A 23,217-nucleotide genomic window follows, 5' to 3' on the forward strand; every position below is an offset into this window, starting at 1 on the left:
TCTCTACTTGCATCTTATCTATTCCATTCATGATTTTATATGTTTCTATAAGATCCCCCTCATTCTTCTGAATTCCAATGAATATAATCCCAATCTACTCAGTCTCTCCTCATAAGCCAACCCCCTCAACTCCGGAATCAACCTAGTGAACCTCCTCTGCACCCTCTCCAGTGCCAGTACATCCTTTCTCAAGTAAGGAGACCAATACTGCACACAGTACTCCAGGTGTGGCCTCACCAGTACCTTATATAGCTGCAACATAACCTCTCTGCTTTTAAACTCAATCCCTTTTGCAATGAAGGACAAAATTCCATTTGCCTTCCTAATTACTTGCTGTACCTGCAGACCAACCTTCTGCGATTCATGCACAAGGACACCCAGGTCCCTCTGCATAGCAGCATGCTGCAACTTTTTACCATTCAAGTAATAATCCTTTTTACTGTTACTCCTACCGAAATGAATGACTTCACATTTATTAACATTGTATTCCATCTGCCAGACCTTTGCCCACTCACTCAATGTATCTATGTTCCTCTGCAAAGTTTCACAGTCATCTGCACACTTTGCTCTGCCACTCATCTTAGTGTCATCTGCAAACTTTGACACCCTACACGTGGTCCCCAACTCCAAATCATCTATATAAATTGTAAATAATTGCGGTCCCAACACCGATCCCTGAGGCACACCACTAGTGACTGATTGCCAACCAGAATAGCACTCATTTATCCCCACTCTCTGCTTCCTGTTAGTCAACCAATCCTCTATCCATGCTAATACTTTACCCCTGACGCCATGCATCCTTATCTTATGCAGCAGCCTCTTGTGCGGCACCTTGTCGAAGGCTTTTTGGAAATCTAGGTACACCACATCCACTGGGTCCCCATTGTCCACCTTGCTCGTAATGTCATCATAGAATTCCAAAAGATTTGTCAAGCATGACCTGCCCTTCATGAACTGCGTCTGCCCAACGGGACAATTTCTATCGAGATGCCCTGCTATTTCTTCCTTGATGATAGACTCAAGCATCTTCCCCACTACAGAGGTTCAGCTAACCGGTCTATAATTCCGCATCTTTTGTCTACCTCCCTTTTTAAACAGTGGCGTCACATCTGCTGTTTTCCAATCTGCTGGGACTACCCCAGAGTCCAGTGAATTTTGGAAAATTATCGCCAGTGCACCTGCTATCTCTCCTGCCATCTCTTTTAGTACCCTGGGATGCATTCCATCAGGGCCAGGAGACTTATCAATCCTTAGCTCCATTAGCTTGCCCAACACTACCTCTTCCGTAATAATGATTGTTTCCAGGTCCTCACCTACGTTTGTCTCTTTGTCAGTTACTGGCATGTTATTAATGTCCTCCACTGTGAAGACCGATACAAAATACCTGTTCAATGCCTCGGCCATTTCATCATATCCCATAACTAAATTCCTCTTCTCATCCTCTAAAGGACCAACGTTTACTTTAGCCACTCTTTTTCGTTTTATATATTTATAGAAACTTTTGCTATCTGTCTTTATATTCTGTGCTAGTTTTTTCTCATGTTCTATCTTACTTTTCTTTATAGCCCTTTTTGTGGCTCTCTGTTGACCTTTAAAGTTTTCCCAATCTTCTAGTTTCATGCTGCTTTTGGCCACTTTGTATGCCTTCTCTTTCAATTTGATAGCCTCCCTTATTTCCTTAGACACCCATGGCAGATTACCCCTTTTCTTCCAGTCCTTCCTTTTCACTGGAATATACTTTTGCTGAGCACTTTGAAAAATTGCTTTGAAAGTCCTCCACTGCTCGTCAACTGTCCCACCATAAAATCTTTGTTTCCAGTCTACTCTCGCCAAGTCCTCCCTCATTCTATTGTAGTCCCCCTTGTTCAAGTGCAGGACCCTAGTATTGGATTTTATCTTCACACTCTCCATCTGTATTCTAAATTCAACCATACTGTGATCACTCCTTCCAAGAGGATCCCTAACTATGAGGTCATTAATTATTCCTGTCTCATTACACAGTACTAGATCTAGGATAGCTTGCTCCCTCGTCGGTTCCATTACATACTGTTCAAGAAAACTATCACGGATACACTCAACGAACTCCTCCTCAAGGCTACCCTGACTGAGCTGGTTCGACCAATCTATATGTAGATTAAAATCCCCCATGATAATTGCCGTACCATTTTTACAGGCATTAGTTATTTCTTTGTTTATTGCCCGCCCCAATGTGATGTTATTATTTGGTGGCCTATAGACTACGCCTATCAATGACTTTTTCTTCTTAGCGTTTCTAATTTCCACCCAAATTGATTCAACCTCATTCTCCATAGAACCTATATCATCTCTCAGCACCGCCCTGATGTCGTCCTTGAATATCAGAGCTACACCACCTCCCTTACCTTCCTGTCTGTCCTTCCGAATAGTCTGGTACCCCTGGATATTTAACTCCCAGTCGTGACCAATCTGTAACCATGTCTCCGTAATGGCTACCAAATCATATTTATTCGCGATGATTTGTGCCGTTAACTCATCAACCTTGTTACGAATGCTACAAGCATTCAGGTAAAGTGCCTTTATGCTAGCTTTCTTACCCTCATGATTTCCAACATCTCTAATAATAACTCCTGAGTTATCCTTCCTTTCTGATTCTTTCATAGTCTGCCTTGAACTTAAACCCTCCTGCACACATGTTAACCTGCTGCTTACCTTTTTATTTACCATCATACTCCCTGTCGTTTTCCCTTTCCCTTCCCCCCGAGTCACTAGTTTAAAGTCCTAGAGACCACCCTATTTATCCGCTTCGCTAGAACACTGGTTCCAGATCGGTTCAGGTGGAGACCGTCCCATCGGTACAGATCCCCCCGGTTCCAAAACTGATGCCAATGCCCCATGAAATGGAACCCCTCTTTCCCACTCCACTCCCTTAGCCACGTGTTTACTTCCCTAATATTCTTATCCCTAAGCCAATTTGCACGTGGCTCGGGCAGTAATCCGGAGATTATGACCCTCGAGGACCTGTTCCTTAATTTCGTTCCTAGTGCTTTATAATCCCCAAACAGGTCCTCCATCCTAGCCTTGCCTATATTGTTAGTCCCAACGTGGACCACAACAACTGGATCCTCCCCCTCCCGCTCCAATATCCTTTCAAGCTGATCAGAGATGTCCTGCACCCTGGCACCGGGCAGGCAACACACCATGCGGGACTCCCGATCCGGCTTGCAAAGGATACTATCTATCCCCCTAATTATAGAATCTCCTATAACTACCACTTGTCTTTTTGCTCCCCCCTCTTGAATGGCCTTCTGCACCATGGTGCCATGGTCAGTTGGCTCATCCTCCCCGCAGCCCTTTTCCTCATCCACACAGGGAGCAAGTATCTCGTACCTGTTGGATAGGGTCAAAGGCTGAGGCTCCTCCACTCCTGTACTCAGGATCCCCCTACCTGCCTCACTTGCAATCACACCCTGTTGTCCCTGATCACTAACTGAATTACTTAATCTACCAGGTGTGACTGCCTCCTGAAACAAAACGTCCAGGTAACATCCCATGAATGAATAAAAAAAAACTACGTCACTCTCCATCTTGATGAAGAATTCAATAATATTATGGTCGCTCAACTCCAAGGGGTCTTGCACAACTAGATTGTCAATTATTCCTCTCTCATTAAACAATGTTTAGATAGAGGATCTGGATCGGCGCAGGCTTGGAGGGCCGAAGGGCCTGTTCCTGTGCTGTAATTTTCTTTGTTCTTTAATACCCAGTCTGGGCTGGCCTGTTCTCTAGTTGGTTCCTCAACGTATTGGTCCAGAAAACCATCCCGTATCCACTCCAAGAATTCCTCCTCTGTAGTATTGTGACTAATTTGATTTGCCCAATCTATATGCAGATTAAAATCACCCATAATTACAAACGTTCCTTTATCGCATGCTTCTCTAATTTCCTGTTTAATGCCATTCCCAACATCATCACTACAGCTTGGGGGTCCATATACAACCCCCACGAATGTTTTTTGCCCCTTAGTGTTTCTCAGCTCTACCCATACAGATTCCACATCCTCAGAGCTAATATCTTTCCTTACTATTGCGTTAATTTCCTCTTTAACCAGCAATGCAACTCGTCCGTCTTTTGCTTTTTGTCTGTCCTTCCTAAATACTGAATACCCCTGGATGTTCATTTCCCATCCCTGGTCACCTTGCAACCATGTCTCCGTAATCCCGACTATATCATACCCGTTTACATCTATTTACATGATTAATTCATCCACTTTATTGCGAATGTAGTGCGCATTAAGACACAAAGCCTTAAGGCTTGTCTTTTTAACATTACTTGTCCTCTTCCCACTATTTTTCACTGTGGCCCTGTTTGATTCTGGCCCTTGATTTCTCTGCCTATCACTTTTCTTATTCCCTTACTGTCTTTTGTTCTTGTCTTTGATTCACCCCTTCTCTGACTCCTTGCAAAGGTTCCCATCCCCCTGACATTTTCGATTAAACCCTCCCCAACCACTCTCGCAAATACTCCCCCTAGGACATCAGTCCCAGTCCTGCCCAGGTGTAACCCGTCCAGTTTGTACTGGTCCCACCTCCCCCAGAACCGGTCCCAATGTCCCAGGAATCTAAAACCCTCCCCCTCACACAATCTCTTCAGCCACGTATTCATCCGATATATCCTGCTATTTCTACTCTGACTAGCACATGGCACTGGTAGTAATCCTGAGATCACTACCTTTGAGATCCTACTTTTCAACTTACTTCCTAACTCCTTATATTCTGCTTTTAGGACCTCATCCTTTTTTTACCGACATCGTTTGTACCAATGTGTACCACGACCACTGGCTGTTCACCCTCCCCCTTCAGAATGTCCTGTAACCGCTCTGAGACATCCTTGACCCTAGCACCAGGGAGGCAACATACCATCCTGGAGTCTCTTTTGCGGCCACAGAAACGCCTTACAATTGAATCCCCTCTAACTATTGCATTCCCACACTTTTTATTCCTCTCCTGGGCAGCAGAGCGAACCGTGGTGCAATGAATTGGGCTGTTGTCATTTAGATATATCAAAAGAAAGCAGTGGTCCTAGCACAGATTCTTCAGGAACACCTCTGTCTACCTCCACCAGTCTGAAAAACAACCATTTACTACGACTCACTGTTTTCTGTCCTTAAGCTAATTCTTTACCAAGCTGACAATGACCCTCTTATTCCATGAGCCTCAATTTTGTTAATCAGCCTTTTATGTGGTACTTTGACAAATACTTTCTTAAGCTCCATATAGAAAGCATCTATTGCTTTCTCTTTATCAACTTTCTCTGCTCCTTCATCAAAAACTCAATTAAATTAGTCAAGCATGATCTGCATTTTACAAATCCATAATTAACTCAAACTACTTCAAATGCCTGTTGATTGTTTTCCCTGATTATTGTTCCTGAAGCCTTCCCCACCACTGAAGTTAAACTGCCCGGCCTGTAGTTACTAGGAATGTCATTACACCCTTTCTTGTATAAGGGTGTCATATCTGCTACTCTGCAATTTTCTGGCACTTCCCTCGTATCCAGGGAAGATTGGAAGATTATGGCAGGTCCTTCCACTATCTCCACCCCCACTTCCTTTAGCAACCTGGGATGCAAACCATCCGGACCAGGCAACCTTTTTGTTCCAGGATTTTATGGTTGTATGATAGGGTCTCAGTGATTTTCTAGTGAGCTGTGAGGCACTGAGTGGGCATATCTGAGGCCTAAGATTTCACACATTCTGAGTGACAACAATACTGCATTTAATGCCATTTTCATTCTGCCCCGGTTGTTAGCAGGGGGAGTCATTAACAGAGATATAGAAGAGGAAGATTAACCAGTGTGAAGACAGTCTCCATACTCACTATGTCCACTGCATTCGCAATATTAGTCAATCGTCGCACCACAGCATCTCTATTATTCCCCAGATTCCTGTACTGAAAAGGAAAGCAAATGATTGGTGAAGATTCATTGAGCAAAACAGCTCTATCCAGACTCCCCATGATGCCATCCACCTTCCACATGATCCCAGCTTCACTCCTCACGTCTCTCCTGCTCCCCACAATTCTGCCCACCCTCTCTACAGTCACAGAATGATACAACACAGAATAAGGCCATTCAGCCAGCATGCCGATGCCAGTTCTTTGAAGGAGCAATCCCACTCGCCTGCTCTATTCTTTTTTTTAATTCAGTCATGGGATGTGGACATCGCTGGCCAAGCCAGCATTTATTGCCCATCCCTAATTGCCCTTGAGAAGGTGATGGTGAGCTGCCTTCTTGAACCGCTGCAGTCCATGTGAGGTAGGTACACCCACAGTGCTGTTAGGAAGAGAGTTCCAGGATTTTGACCCAGCGACAGTGAAGGAACGGAGATATAGTTCCAAGTCAGGATGGTGTGTGACTTGGAGGGGAACTAGCAGGTGGTGATGTTCCCATGTATTTGCTGCCCTTGTCCTTCTAGTTGGTAGAGGTCGCGGGTTTGGGAGGTGCTGTCTAAGGAGCCTTGGTGCATTGCTGCAGTGCATCTTGTAGATGGTACACACTGCTGCCACTGTATGTCGGTGGTGGAGGGAGTGAATGTTTGTGGATGGGGTGCCAATCAAGCAAGCTGCTTTGTCCTGGATGGTGTCGAGCTTCTTGAGTGTTGTTGGAGCTGCACCCATCCAGGCAAGTGGAGAGTATTCCATCACACTCCTGACTTGTGCCTTGTAGATGGTGGACAGGCTTTGGGGAGTCAGGAGGTGAGTGAGTTGCCTCAGGATTCCCAGCCTCTGACCTGCTCTTGTAGCCACGGTATTTATATGGCTAGTCCACTTCAGTTTCTGGTCAATGGTAACCCCTAGGATGTTGATAGTGGGGGATTCAGCGATGGTAATGGCATTGAATGTCAAGGGGTGATGGTTAGATTCTTTCTTGTTGGAGATGGTCATTGTCTGGCACTTGTGTGGCGCAAATGTTACTTGCCACTTATCAGCCCAAGCCTGGATATTGTCCAGGTCTTACTGCATTTCTGCACGGACTGCTTCAGTATCTGAGGAATCACTAATGGTGCTGAACATTGTGCAATCATCAGCGAACATCCCTACTTCTGACCTTATGATTGAAGGAAGGTCATTGATGAAGTAGTTGAAGATACCCTGAGGAATACCTGAAATTATGTCCTTGAGCTCAGATGATTGACCTCCAACAACCACAACTTTGCGCTAGGTATGACTCCAACCAGCAGAGAGTTTTCCTCCTGATTCCCATTGACTCCAGTTTTACTAGGGCTCCTTGATGCCATACTCGGTCAAATGCTGCCTTGATGTCAAGGGCAGTCACTCCCACCTCACCTCTTGAGTTTAGCTCTTTTGTCCACGTTTGAACCAAGGCTGTAATGAGGTCAGGAGCTGAGTGGCCCTGGCGGAACCCAAACTGAGCATCACTGAGCAGATTATTGCTAAGCAAGTGCTGCTTGATGGCACTGTCGATGACATCTTCCATCACTTTACTGATGATTGAGAGTAGACTGATGGGGCGGTAATTGGCCGGGTTGGACTTGTCCTGCTTTTTGTGTACAGGACATACCTGGGAAATTTTCCACATTGCAGGGTAGATGCCAGTGTTGTAGCTGTACTGGAACAGCTTGGCCAGGGGCGCGGCAAGTTCTAGAGCACAGGTCTTCAGTACTATTGCCGGAATATTGTCAGGACCCATAGCCTTTGCAGTATCCAGTGCCTTCAGCTGTTTCTTGATATCACGCGGAGTCAATCGAATTGGCTGAAGTCTGGCATCTGTAATGTTGGGGACTTCAGGAGGAGGCCGAGATGGATCATCAACTCGACACTTCTGGTTGAAGATTGTTGAAAATACTTCAGCCTTATCTTTCGCACTGATGTGCTGGGCTCCCCCATCATTGAGGATGGGTATATTTGTGGAGCCACCTCGTCCAGTTAGTTGTTTAATTGTCCACCACCATTCACGATGAGTTGTGGCAGGACTGCAGAGCTTAGATCTGATCCGTTGGTTATGGGATCGCTTAGCTCTGTCTATTGCATGCTGCTTATGCAGTTTGGCATGCAAGTAGTCCTGGGTTGTAGCTTCACCAGGTTGACACCTCATTTTGAGGTATGTGCTTATTTTGTTCTCAGCTGCTGCTTCAGATCCTGTTGTGTGTCTTCTTAAAACAAGATAATAATCTTGTGGTGCTGCTCCTGGCATGCCCTCCTGCAGTCTTCATTGAACCAGGGCTGGTCTCCTGACTTGATGGTAATGGTAGAATGGGGGATATGCTGGGCCATGAGGTTACAGATTGTGGTTGAGTACAATTCTGCTGCTGCTGATGGCCCACAGCGCCTCATGGATGCCCAGTTTTGCATTGCTAGATTTGTTCGAAATCTATCTCATTTAACACGGTGGTAGTGCCACACAACATGATGGACGGTATCCTCAATGTGAAGGCGGGACTTTGTCTCCACAAGGACTGTGCGGTGGTCACTCCTACTAATACTGTCATGGACAGAAGCATCTGCGGCAGGCAGATTGGTGAGGACGAGGTCAAGTATGTTCTTCCGTCTTTTTGGTTCCCCCACCACCTGTTGCAGGCCCAGTCTAGCAGCTATGTCCTTTAGGACTCGGCCCAGCTCGGTCAGTGGTGGTGCTACTGAGCCACTCTTGGTGATGGACATTGAAGTCCCCCACCCAGAGTACATTCTGTGCCGTTGTCACCCTCAGTACTTCCTCCAAGTGCTGTTCAACATGGAGGAGTACTGAGTCATCAGCTGAGGGAGGGCATTAGGTGGTAATCAGGAGGAGGTTACCTTGCCCATGTTTGACCTGATGCCATGAGACTTCATGGGGTCCGGAGTCGATATTGAGGACTCCCAGGGCAACTCCCTCCCTATTGTATACCACTGTCCTGCCACCTCTGCTGGGTCTGTCCTGCTGGTTGGTCAGCACACGTTTGGGCAGCACAGTGGTTCATTGGTTGGCACTGCAGCCTCACAGCTCCAGCGACCTGGGTTCAGTTCTGGGTACTGCCTGTGCAGAGTTTGCAAGTTCTCCCTGTGACTGCGTGGGTTTCTGCCAGGTGCTCCGGTTTCCTCCCACAGCCAAAGACTTACAGGTTGATAGGTAAATTGGCCGTTGTTAATTGCCCCTAGTGTAGGTAGGTGGTAGGGAAATATCGGGAAGGTGGGGATATGGTGGGGGACATGGGATTAATGTAGGATTAGTATAAATGGGTGGTTGATGGTCAGCACAGACTCAGTGGGCTGAAGGGCCTGTTTCAGTGTTGTATGACTCTATGACATATCCAGGGATAGTGATTGCAGTGTCTGGGACATTGTCTGTAAGGTATGATTCCGTGAGGATGACTATGTCAGGCTGTTGCTTGTCTGGTCTGTGGGACAGCTCTCCCAACTTTGGCACAAGCCCCCAGATGTTAGTAAGGAGGACTTTGCAGGGTCGACAGTGGCTGGGTTTGTCATTGTTGTTTCCGGTGCCTAGTTCGATGCCTGTTTAACTGTCTGGTTTTATTCCTTTTTATTAACTTTGTCGCAGTTAGATACAACTGAGTGGCTTGCTCAGCCATTTCAGAGGGCATGTAAGAGTTATCCAGATTCCTGTGGGTCTGGAGTCACATGTAGGCAGGCCAGACCAGGTAAGGACAGCAGATTTCCATAGCTCAATCATTTTTCCCATCAAGTATTTGTCCAAAGCTCTTTTGGAAGTTACTATTTAATCTGCTTGTCCCACCCTTTCAGGCAGTGCATTCTTAACCACCTTCTGTATTGAAAAGTTTGCTCCTGGCACCTCTGGCCTTTTTGTCAAATGTCAATAACCTAGTTCATGATATGCACTCTATTTATTATATTTACAATAACCGCATATAGAAGTAAAGAATGGGAATAAAGTCTGTAAAGGTGTGAGTGTTGGATAGCACTATAGAAGGAAGTGGGATCATATTAGATAGGAGCAGACTAAGATGGACTGCAAGGAATACAAAGACAGGTTTTACAATGCATTTATGTAAACACACAAAGGGCTGAGTTTACTGAGCCTGTCCCAGGTGCTGGCGGCAGACCCAGAACTGGGTGCTGTCCTCGCTGGTCATGCAATCACGTGGCGGGAGGCCACTTTCGATAATGGAGACATAGGGACCGGCCAGTCAGATGATAGGGGTGGGATTCAAGGCTCCATTGGCTTTGGAGCAGGTAATAGGGGTGTATTTAAAGTCTTGCTTGCGTTTTAGTTTAGTTTAGTTTATGGATACAGCACTGAAACAGGCCCTTCGGCCCACCGAGTCCGTGCCGACCATCAACCAGTCATTTATAATAATCCTACACTAATTCCATATTCCTACCACATCCCCACCTGTCCCGATATTTCCCTACCACCTACCTATACTAGGGGCAATTTATAATGGCCAATTTACCTACCAACCTGCAAGTCTTTGGCACGTGGGAGGAAACCGGAGCACCCGGAGAAAACCCACACAGACACAGGGAGAACTTGCAAACTCCACACAGGCAGTACCCAGAATTGAACCCGGGTTGCTGGAGCTGTGAGGCTGCGGTGCTAACCACTGCGCCACTGTGCCGCCCTGACTTAGACTCATTTGAGGAGCGGCAATCAGTCATAAGAACAGAACAAAATAAGAAATAGGAGCAGAAGTAGGCCATTCGGCCCCTCGAGCCTCCTTTGCCATTCAATACGATTATGGCTGATCTGATTGTGCCTTAATTCCACCTTCCTGCCTGCTGCCATAACCCATGATTTCATTGTAGATCAAACAGCTGTCTAACTCAGCCTTGAATATATTCAATAACCCAGTCTCCACTGCTCCCTGGGAAGAGAATTCCAAAGATTAATGAGAGGAGAAATTCTTCCTCATCTCAGTTTTGAAACTGTGCCCCTGAGTTGTAGATTTTCCACCAGGGGAAACATGCTCTCAGTATCTCCCCTGTCAAGCCCCCTCAGAATCTTACATCTTTCAATAAGATTATCTCATTCTTCTAAACTCCAATGAGTATAGGCTTAACCTGCTCAACCTTTCCTCATAAGACAACCCCAGGAACAAGCCTAGTGACCTTCTTTGAACTGCTTCCAATGCAAGTATATCACTCCATAAGTAAGGAGACCAAAACTGTACGCTGTACTCTAGCTGCAGTCTCACCAATGACCTGTGCAGTTGTAGCAAGACTTCCCTACTTTTATACTCCATCCCCCTTGTAATAAAGGCCAACATTCCATTTACCTTCCTAATTACTTGCTGTACCTGCATGTTAACTTTTTGTGCTTCATGTACGAATACACCCAGATCCTCTGTACCACGGCATTCTGCAGTATCTCTCCATGTAAAATAATATCCTGTTTTTCTTATTCTTCCTACCAAAGTGGACAAGCTCACTGTTCCCCACATTGTACTCCATCTGCCAAATTTTTGCCCATTCACCTAATCGATCTCTCTCCCTTTGCAGTCACCTTGTGTCCTCCTCACATCTTTCTTCCCTACTTATCTTTATATCATCTGTAAATTTGGCTGCAATACACTTGGTCTCTTTATTCAAGTCATTAATACAGATTGTAAATAGTTGAGGTCCCAGCACTGCTCCTTGTGGCACGCCACTAGTTACAGTTTGCCAACCTGAAAATGCCCCATTTATCTCAACTGTTAGCCAATTCTCCATGCATGCAATATATTACCCCCAAAATCATTTGCTCTTATATCGTGCAGTAACCTTTGATGTGGCACTTTATCAAATGCCTTTTGGAAATCCAAATACACTACATCTACTGGTTCCCCTTTATCCACCCTACTTGCTGCATCCTCAAAGAATTCTAATCAATTTATCAAACACGATCTTGCTATCATACAACCACGTTGACTCTGCCTGATTGCATTGGGAAACAAGGAAATGGCAGAGACTTGGAACAAGTATTTGGTATCTGTCTGTACAGTAGAAGACACAAAAAGCAGCCCAAGAATCACAGAAAATCAAGAGGAAAAAGGGAGGGAGGAACTTAAAGAAATCACTATCACTAGAGAAAAAGTACTAGGAAAACTAATGGGTTTAAAGGTTGATAAGTCCCCTGAACCTGATAGCCTGCATCCTCGGGTCTTAAAAGAGGTGCCATACATGTCCTTGGCAGATTACTGGAATGAACCAGACGTGTAACAGTTAATTGATCTTCAAGGCCATGGGTATAGGATGATCACTGAATCCTATAGGTAGCAAATAATAGTAATATTAATAATAATAGTAATAATCTCACCCAGCCAGTACTGTCACCCGAGACAAAGCTCACCCAATACTGTCACCCGAGACAAAGCTCACCCAATACTGTCACCCGAGACAAAGCTCACCCAGTACTGTCACCCGAGACAAAGCTCACCCAGTACTGCCACCCGAGACCAAGTTCACCCAGTACTGTCACCCGAGACCAAGCTCACCCAATACTGTCACCCGAGACCAAGTTCACCCAGTACTGTCACCCGAGACCAAGCTCACCCAGTACTGTCACCCGAGACCAAGTTCACCCAGTACTGTCACCCGAGACCAAGCCCACCCAGTACTGTCACCCGAGACCAAGCCCACCCAGTACTGTCACCCGAGACAAAGCTCACCCAATACTGTCACCCGAGACCAAGTTCACCCAGTACTGTCACCCGAGACCAAGCTCACCCAGTACTGTCACCCGAGACCAAGTTCACCCAGTACTGTCACCCGAGACCAAGCCCACCCAGTACTGTCACCCGAGACCAAGCCCACCCAGTACTGTCACTCGAGAACAAGCCCACCCAGTACTGTCACTCGAGAACAAGCCCACCCAGTACTGTCACCCGAGACCAAGCCCACCCAGTACTGTCACTCGAGACCAAGCCCACCCAGTACTGCCACCTGAGATCAAGTTCACCCAGTACTGCCACTCGAGACCAAGCTCACACAGTACTGTCACCCGAGAACAAGCTCACCCAATACTGTCACCCGAGACCAAGCCCACCCAGTACTGTCACTCGAGACCAAGCCCACCCAGTACTGCCACCTGAGATCAAGTTCACCCAGTACTGCCACTCGAGACAAAGCCCACCCAGTACTGTCACCCGAGACCAAGCCCACCCAGTACTGTCACCTGAGATCAAGCCCACCCAGTACTGTCACCCGAGATCAAGCCCACCCAGTACTGCCACCTGAGATCAAGCCCACCCAGTACTGCCACTCGAGACCAAGCCCACCCAGTACTGTCACCCGAGACCAAGCCCACCAAGTACTGCCACCTGAGATCAAGCCCACCCAGTACTGCCACTCGAGATCAAGCTCACCCAGTACTGTCACCCAAGACCAAGCCCACCCAGTACTGCCACCTGAGACCAAGCTCACCCAGTACTGCCACCTGAGACCAAGCCCACCCAGTACTGCCACTTGAGACCAAGCCCACCCAGTACTGCCAACCAAGACCAAGCCAACCCAGTACTGCCACCGGAGACCAAGCCCACCCAGTACTGCCAACCGAGACCAAGCGCACCCAATACTGCCACCTGAGACCAAGCCCACCCAGTACTGCCACCTGAGACAAGGCCCATCCAGTACTGACACCCGAGACCAAGCCCACCCGTGCAGATCACCTGAGACCAAGCCCACCCAGTACTGCCAACCAAGACGAAGCCCACCCAGTACTGCCACTTGAGACCAAGCCCACCCAGTACTGCCACCTGAGACCAAGCCCACCTAGTACTGCCACCTGAGACCAAGCCCACCCAGTACTGCCACCTGAGATCAAGCTCACCCAGTACTTCCACCTGAGACCAAGCCCACCCAGTACTGCCACCCGAGACCAAGCCAACCAGTACTGCCACCCGAGACCAAGCTCGCCCAGTACTGCCACCTGAGACCAAGCTCACCCAGTACTGCCACCTGAGACCAAGCCCACCCAGTACTGCCACCTGAGACAAAGCCCATCCAGTACTGACACCCGAGACCAAGCCCACCCGTGCAGATCACCTGAGACCAAGCCCACAAGGTACTGCCAACCAAGACCAAGCTCACCCAGTACTGCCACCCGAGACCAAGCTCACCCAGTACTGCCACCTGAGACCAAGCCCTCCCATGCAGAACACCTGAGACCAAGCTCACCCAGTACTGCCACCTGAGACCAAGCCCTCCCATGCCGATCACCTGAGACCAAGCCCACCCAGTACTGCCACCTGAGACCAAGCTCACCCATTACTGCCACCTGAGACCAAGCCCTCCCATGCAGATCACCTGAGGCCAAGCCCACCCAGTACTGCCACCTGAGACCAAGCTCACCCAGTACTGCCACCTGAGACCAAGCCCTCCCATGCAGATCACCTGAGACCAAGCCCACCCAGTACTGCCACCCGGGACCAAGCCCACCCAGTACTGCCACCTGAGACCAAGCCCACCCAGTACTGCCACCGGAGACCAAGCCCACCCAGTACTGCCACCTGAGACCAAGCCCATCAAGTACTGCCACCCGAGACCAAGCCCACCCAGTACTGCCACCCGAGACCAAGCCCACCCAGTACTGCCACCCGAGACCAAGCCCACCCAGTACTGCCACCCGAGACCAAGCCCACCCAGTACTGCCACCTGAGACGAAGCCCACCCGTGGACAGCGCAAATCACTGCAGGCTGACAATGGTTACTACTCCCTCCTCTTCTCCTGTGCAGAGCTTGTCATGGCTGCCTAACCGATGTAATCTGGGGCCCTTACTGTTTGTAATGTACATTAATTATTTAGACGTGAATATAGGAGGTATGATCAGTAAGTTCACAGATGACACGAAAACTGGTGGTGTCGTAAATAGTGAGGAGAAAAGCCTTAGATTACAGGGCAATATAGATGGGCTGGTAAGATGGGCGGAGCAGTGGCAAATGGAATTTAATCCTGAGCAGTGTGAGGTGATGCATTTTGGGAGGACTAACAAGGCAAGAGAATATACAATGGATGGTAGGACCTGAGGAAGTACAGAGGGTCAGAGGGACCTTGGTGTACTTGTCCATAGATCACAGAAGGCAGCAGCACAGGTAGATAAGGTGGTTAGCAAGGCATATGGGATACTTGCCTTTATTACCATGGCATAAAATATAAGAGCAGGGAGGTTATGATAGAGCTGTATAAAACGCTAGTTAGGCTACAGCTGGAGTACTGTGTACAGTTCTGGGCTCCACACTATAAAAAGGATGTGATTGCACTGGAGAGCGTGCAGAGGAGATTCACCAGGATGTTGCCTGAGCTGGAGTATTTCAGCTATGAAGAGAGACTGAAAAGGCTGGGGTTGTTTTCCTTAGAGCAGAGAAGGCTGAGGGGGGACATGATTGAGGTATACAAAATTATGAGGGGCATTGATAGGTTAGATAGGAAGAAACCTTTTCCCTTAGCGGAGGGGTCAATACCCAGGGGGCATAAATTTAAGGTAAGGGGCAGGAGGTTTGGAGGGGATTTGAGGAAAGAATGTTGTTGATTGGTTTCTGGAACACACTGCCTGAAGGGGTGGTAGAGGCAGGAATCCTCTCAACATTTAAGAAGTACTTAGATAAGCACTTGAAATGCCATAGCATACAAGGCTATGGGCAAGTGCTGGAAAATGGGATTAGAATAGATAGGTGCTTGATGGCCAGCATTGACACGATGGGCCAAAGGGCCTGTTTCTGTGCTGTGTGACTCTATGGCTCTAATCATCATAACAATGAGTCCTCACCTTGGTGTCACCAGCTTTCAACGGCAGGGGATCCAAAGGCATCCATTTAATTCTCGGCCTTCCATTGAACCATAATCAATTCCATGCTCCTGTGCCAAAACTAACTGTTGTACAATTTAAACTGCACTCCCACTGCATCAGGCAGCAATGTCGTCTTGGTGCTTTCCCACCACTGACTAAATCTGGAGCTGATGTCACAACGTTGGATTTCCGGGCGGACATGTACAACGTTATTCTCCACACATTCCCACTCCAAAAGGCCTCAACAAATTCAGCCCAAACTGTGATCAATAGAGTTGGTGAGCTGCAGCAAAAATAGCCATATGGGAATATGATGTTGTGGCAATATTGGAAATGTAGCTTAAAAATGGTGAGGACTGGGCATTGAATATTCAAGGTTACAAAGTATTCAGAAACACTCCCTCCACCACCAATGCACAGTGGCAGCAGTGTGTACCATCTACAAGATGCACTGCAGCAATGCACCAAGGCTCCTTAGACAGCACCTTCCAAACCAGCGACTTCTACCAACTAGAAGGACAAGGGCAGCAGATGCACCTGCAAGTTCCCATCCAAGCCACAGACCATCCTGACTTGGATCTATATTGTCACCGTTCCTTAGAAGGTTTAGCTTAAGGCACAGAAAGAGGCCACTTGGCCCATCATGTCTGTGCCAGCCAAAAAACGATCCACCTATTCTAATTCCACCTTCCAGCATTTGGTCCATAGCCCTGCAGATTACAGAACTTGAGGTACATATCCAGACTCCTTTTGAATGAGTTGACGGTCTCTGCCTTAACTACCCTTTCAGGCAGTGAGTTCCAGACCCCCACCACCCTCGGGGTGAAATCGTTTTTCCTCATCTCCCCTCTAATTTTTCGACTAATCACTTTAAATCTATGCCCCCTCGTCAGTGACCTCTCTGCTAAGGTGAATAGGCCCTTCACCTCCACTCTATCGAGACCCCTCACAATTTTGTACATTTCATTCAAATCTCTCCTCAGTCTTCTCTGTTCCAAGGACAACAACCCCAGGCTATCCAATCTTTCCTCATAGCTGCATTTTTCCAGTCCTGGCAACATCCTTGTAAATCTCCTCTGTACGCTCTCTAGTGCAATTACATCCTTTCTGTAATGAGGTGACCAGAACTGCACACAATACTCAAGTTGTGGCCTAACCAATGAGTTATACAGTTCCAGCATAACCGCTAAACTAAAAGCAAAATATTGCGGATGCTGGAAATCTGAAATAAAAACAAGAAATGCTGAAAATACTCAGCAGGTCTGGCAGCATCTGTGGAGAGAGAAGCAGAGTTAACGTTTCGGGTCAGTGACCTTTCTTCAGAACTGACATAACCTCCCTGCTCTTACATTCTATACTTGGCTGTCATGTTAGACCCCCACCTGCCAAGAATGAGGCACACTGATTTTGCCATATGAACATTGATTTTTAAAACTGTTGCTGAAGTAAAGAAAGGACTTGTTCAAAAAATCACCAGGCTCCTGTCTGGAAAGATATTTGCATATTAACAGACAGTGCTTGTGGAGACAAAGGGATTACTTCCCTTATCCAATTTAACCCACAATGGACTTTGAGCACAAGATATTGCGTGTAAGAAGAGACATTCCAGGGTCAGCTAAGACACGGTCAGACCAGCTGGTCACATGACTAGTCTGCTTGGCAACCTGTTTTTTTCTGAATTGTACTGAAAGTTTGAACACAAAGTGTCTGTTTGTTCCTGGATTGAAAAGACCTCTCCTGGCTGGCTCACCACAGCCTCTCCTGTCTGCTCCCATCTCTTTCACACGGAACTACAAATCCACTGAAGACTCATGAACCCAAAAAGAGAAAAGTCTCCTACAGTGAACAAGGTTTAAGAATAATACTGGGCCCCAACAAAAAGCAAGATCTACCTACAATCAAGGACTCTACAGTGAGCTCGAAGAACTCTTCAGATATTGCCTCAAACTTTTCCACTTTATTTCTTTTGCTCTGTTCTGTCTCTATCTGCATGTGTGTATCACGTAAGCAGGCTAGCATAGGCACATAGTGTATCCGTAGGTTTTAACCAAATTAGAGTTAAAGTTTAATACATTTCAACCTTCCTTCTTTAACCTAAGAAAAACTGTTGGTGCTGGTTTCTTTGCCTTATAATTGTAAAGCAGTGAACAAGGATTCACCGAGGGGGAGTTAAAACACAGTGTGTTTAAAATTAAACTCTGTTATGGTAAAACCAGGTGAAGGCTGAGAGGTAACCCTTCTCACTGTGTCGTAACAGAAATTTGGGGGCTTCCGTCCTGGATTTTACGCACAGACAAACAAGAGAAATTGGAAGTGGGAAGCCAAATTGTTCTCAAACAAAAAAGAGCAAGATTTCAATACAGGTTTTCTTGTGGTTGTGTGTGATTGAATACTAACATGTCTGCAACTGAAGCTAGTAGCTCTCCAAGCCAGGGTGAAGTAACTTGGGATAAGTTAAAAGCACTGTCTATGGAGGAGTTGAGGAAAATGGCTGAGCAGTGTGGGATCACTGTACATGGCAAGGCAAGGAAGTCTGAACTCCTAAAGCTAGTGGTCAACCATTTTTCCCTTGAATCTGAAGAAGCAGAAACAGGTTAGAAGCAGACCCAGACAGGGTACTGCTCACAAAGATATAATTAGAACAAAGGAAACTTGAATTAGAAGAAAGGGAAAGAGAGAGTCAGGAGAGAGAGAGAGAAAGAACCTTTCTGAAGGAATGTGAAGACAAAGTGAGGCAGGAGAGAGAGAGAGAGAGAACCTTCCAGAAAGAATGCGAAGAAGGACAGCTGAAGCAGCTTGAGTTTACTAGGGGGTGACAGAGTAACCCCAGTGAAAGCATGGCCAATATGGAGGAGTGGAATTCAGGGCTGGGTACAGAATTGTTAAAACTAGCTCAACTAATTCCAAAATTCAATGAGGAGGACATAGAAGTTTTTCTGGGTCCTTTGAGAAACTGGCAAGGCAGCTAAGATGGCCAGCTGAGACATGGCCTCTTTTATTACAAAGCAAGCTAACTGGAAAAGCCCATGAGGTTTATTCCCTGCTGCCAGATAAGAGTTCATCAAATTATGAATCATCAAAAAATACTATCCTCAGGGCCTATCGCCAAAAGTTTAGAACCCTCAAGAAGCAAGCGAATCAAACTTATCTGGAGTTTGAACATATGAACATATGAATTAAGGGCAGGAGTAGGCCACTCGGCCCTTCAAGCCTGCTCCGCCATCCACCCCTTTGCTTATCAAGAATCTATCTACCTCTGCCTTAAAAATATTCAAAGACTCTGCTTCCACCTCCTCTTGAGGAAGAGAATTCCAAAGACTCACAACCCTCTGAGAGAAAATATTTCTCCTCATCTCTGTCTTAAATGGGTGACCCCTTATTTTTAAACAGTGACCCTTAGTTCTAGATTCTCCCACAAGGGGAAACATCCTCTCCACATCCACCCTGTCAACACCCCTCAGGATCTTATATGTTTCAATCAAGTTGCCTCTTACTCTTCTAAATTTCACTGGATACGAGCCTAGACTGTCCAACCTTTCCTCATAAGACAGCCCGCCCATTCCAGGTATTAGTTTAGTAAATCTTCTCTGTACTGCCTCCAACACATTCCATCCTTCCTTAAATAAGGAGACCAATACTGTACACAGTACTCCAGATGTGGTCTCACCAATGCCCTGTAGAGCTGAAGTATAACCTCCCTACTTTTGTATTCAGTTCCCCTCATGATAAACAATAACATTCTATTAGATTTCCTAATTACGTGCTGAACCTGCATACTAACCTTTTGCAATTCATGCACGAGAGCACTCGGATCCCTCTGCATCTCAGAGCTCTGCAATTTCTCACCATTTAGACAATATGCTTCTTTTTTATTCTTCTTGCCAATTTCCCACATTATACTCCATTTGCCAGGTCTTTGCCCACTCACTTAACCTATCTATAACCCTTTAGCCTCCTTATGTCCTCTTCACAAGTTACTTTCCTACCTATTTTTGTCTCATCAGCAAATTTAGCAACCATACCTTTGGTCCCTTTATCTAGCCCAGCACAGATCCCTGTGGCACACCACTTGTTACATCTTGCCAACCAGAAAATGACCCACTTATGCCTACTCTCTGTTTCCTGCTAGCTAACCAATCTTCTATTCATGCCAATATGTTCCCCCGACACTATGAGCTTTTATTTTCTGCAATAACTTTTGATGTGGCACCTTATCAAATGCTTTCTGGAAATCTAAGTACAATACATCCACCAGTTTCCCTTTATCCACAGCACATGTAACTCCCTCAAGGAACTCCAATAAATTGGTTAAACATGATTTCCCTTTCACAAAACCATGTTGACTCTGCCTGATTACCTTGAATTTTTCTAAATGCCCTGCTACAACATCTTTAAGAGTAGCTTTTAACATCTTCCCTCTGACAAAATGTTAAGCTAACTGGCCTGTATTTCCTGCTTTCTGTCTCCCTCCCTTTTTGAATAAAGGAGTTACATTCACCATTTTCCAATCTAATGGAACCTTCCCCGAATCTCGGGAATTTTGGAAAATTTAAACCAACGCATCAACTATCTCACTAGCCACTTCTTTTAACACCCTAGGGTGAAGTCCATCAGGACTCGGGGACTTGTCAGCCCGCAGCTCCAACATTTTGCTCAGTACCACTTCCCTGGTGATTGTAATTTTCTTGAGTTCCTCCCTCCCTTCCATTACCTGACTTACAGCCAATACTGGGATGTTACTTGTATCTTCAATAGTGAAGACCGATGCAAAATATCTGTTCAATTCATCTGCCATCTCCTTATTATTCATTATTAATTCCCCAGACTCACTTTCTATAGGACCAATGCTCACTTTATTAACACTTTTCTTTTTTAAATATCTATAGAAACTCTTACTGTCTGTCCTTATATTTCTAGCTAGCTTTCTCTTGTACTCTAATTTTACCTTCCTTATCAGTATTTTAGTCATTCTTTGCTGTTTTTTATATCCTGTCCTATCTTCTGACCTGCCTCCCATCTTTGCACAATTATAGGCTTTTTCTTTCAGTTTGATATTATATTTAACTGTTTTAGTTAACTTCGGATGACAGGTCCCACCCTTAGAATTTTTCTTTCTTGTTGAAATGTATCTATTCTGTATATTCTAAAATATCCCCTTAAATGTCTGCCACTGCATCTCTATTTACTTACCCCTTAACCTGTTTTGCCAGTTCACTTCAGCTAGCTCTGCTTTCATGCCCTCATAATTGCCCTTATTTAAGTTTAAAATACTAGTCTTGGACCCACTCGTCTCTGCTCAAACAGAATGTAAAATTCAATCCTAGGGGCGCCTTTACTATGAAGTCATGGATTAATCCTATCTCGTTGCACAATACCAGGTCCAGTATAGAACATTACAGCGCAGTACAGGCCCTTCGGCCCTCGATGTTGCGCCGACCTGTGAAACCATCTGACCTACACTATTCCATTTTCATCCATATGTCTATCCAATGACCACTTAAATGCCACTTATAGCTTGCTCTCTGGTTGAAATGATTCAGCAGCTGGCTTTTGACCAGTCGCTGAGGACTCTTAAAGTACAGCTCAACTAGGAGAATCTCAGAGAAGTCATTCCGTTAGAGGAATTTAAACACTCTCTCCCTCTTTCCATAAGGACCCATGTAGAGGAGCAGCGAGTTCAGAGAGCCCAGCAAGCTGCTGTTCTGGCTGATGAGTTTGCTTTAATTTATAAGTCACTTTCCCACGGGAGAACCTTTCCTAAACACCCCCACAAATTGGAAAAGGATAAAGGGTGGGAAGGTGATGTGAGCCGAAGCAGTGCTGGGTGAGAAAGAAAAGCAGGAGACATGGGGGCCCTCCTCTAGACAAAAGGGAAGGTGATGTGAGCAGGAGTGAGACCCAGAGACCTGTGTGCTTCCATTTTAATAAGGCAGGTCACCGAAAAGTTGACTGCTGGAAACTAAAGGGAAAACCTGTAAAGTTAATCAAGGCACATCCACTCAGCAAAGAAGGAATCCTGAGGGAGAACACAACAGAGCAAGCTGTAGTTTTAACTGCAGTAAGAGTGCAACCCAGGAAGTTTACTACTGCAAGTGCAGGAAAAGTTAATGCGATCCCTGAAGGCTATCAGGGTTTTGTGTTTGTAGGGAAAGTAACCCCAGACCCCTCGATGCAAGCCTATAGTAATTCTCAGATACACAGAGGCCACCAGATCCCTTCGACTGGGAAAAGACATGACCTTTTCCCAGAGAGTGCAGTGCGCACCAGAATGGTGGTGAATGGTATTAGAGGGCAGTGTATGCAGTGAACAAAGATTCACCAAGGGGAAGCTAAAAACACGGTGTGTTAAAATTTAAACCCTGTTACGGTAGGATCAGGTGAAGGCTGAGAGGGACCCCTACACCCCTTTCTCACTGGTTCGTAACATCGGCTAATAGAGGAAAGGATTCCATATGCCTTCTTAACCACCTTATTGACCTGTGCTGCTACCTTCAGGGATCTGTGGACATTCACTCCACGGTTACTCACTTCCTCGACACTTCTCAGTATTTTCCCATTAATCGTGTATTCCTTTGCCTTGTTTGACCTCCCCAAATGCATCACCTCACACTTCTCCAGGTTGAATTCCATTTGCCACTTTTCTGCCCATCTGACCAGACCATCAATATCTTCCTGCAGCCTACAGCTATCCTCCTCGCTATCTACCACACGGCCAATCTTGGTGTCATCTGCAAATTTCTTGATCATTCCCCCTACATTTATGTCCAAATTGTTAATATATACCACAAAAAGCAGGAGACCCAGTACTGAGCCCTGCGAAACGCCATTGGAAACAGCCCTCCAGTCGCTAAAACACCCATCAACAATTACCCTTTGTTTCCAGCCACTGAGCCAATTTTGTATCCACCTTGCTGTATTTCCCTGGAGACCATGGGATTTTATTTTTTTAACCAGTCTGCCATGTGGGACTTTGTCAAAAGCCTTGCTAAAATTCATTCAGACCACAACAACTGCACTACCCTCATCTACCTTCCTTGTTACTTCAAAAAATTTGATCAAGTTTATGGTCAAACAAGACCTTCCCTTAACAAATCCATGCTGACTATCCGTGATTAATCTGTGCCTTTCTAAGTGACAGTTCATCCTGTCTCTCAGAATAGATTCCAATAATTTACCCATGTCTGTGGTTAGACTGACTGGCCTGTAATTATTCGGTCTATCCCTCGTTCCTTTTTTAAACAGAGGTACAACATTAGCAATTCTCCAATGCTCTGGAACCACACCTGTATCCAGTGAGGACTGGAAAATGATGGTCAGACCTTCTGCAATTTCCTCTCTTGCTTCTTTTAACAGCCTAGGATACATTTCATCTGGCCCTGGGGATTTATCTACTTTCAAGGATGCTAATCCCATTAATACTTCCTCTCCCCCAATGTTTATCACATCCAATACTTCACGCTCCTCCTCCTTAACTACTTCACTGTCGCTGGGTCAAAATCCTG

At 46.0% G+C, this 23,217-nt stretch overlaps 1 protein-coding gene across 1 annotated transcript in view; it reads right to left on the reverse strand.

Annotated features, from left to right (window-relative positions):
- The window catches only part of LOC137377639 (disintegrin and metalloproteinase domain-containing protein 12-like), a 561,477-nt gene that overhangs the window by 359,267 nt on the left and 178,993 nt on the right, over positions 1–23,217 (reverse strand). Inside the window, exon 8 of the mRNA XM_068047508.1 lies at positions 5,856–5,927. Coding sequence (XP_067903609.1) covers positions 5,856–5,927 — 72 coding nt within the window. The remainder of the gene's footprint in view (positions 1–5,855; positions 5,928–23,217) is intronic.

Source organism: Heterodontus francisci, chromosome 1, assembly GCF_036365525.1.
Source record: "Heterodontus francisci isolate sHetFra1 chromosome 1, sHetFra1.hap1, whole genome shotgun sequence".
Lineage (NCBI taxonomy): Eukaryota > Metazoa > Chordata > Chondrichthyes > Heterodontiformes > Heterodontidae > Heterodontus > Heterodontus francisci.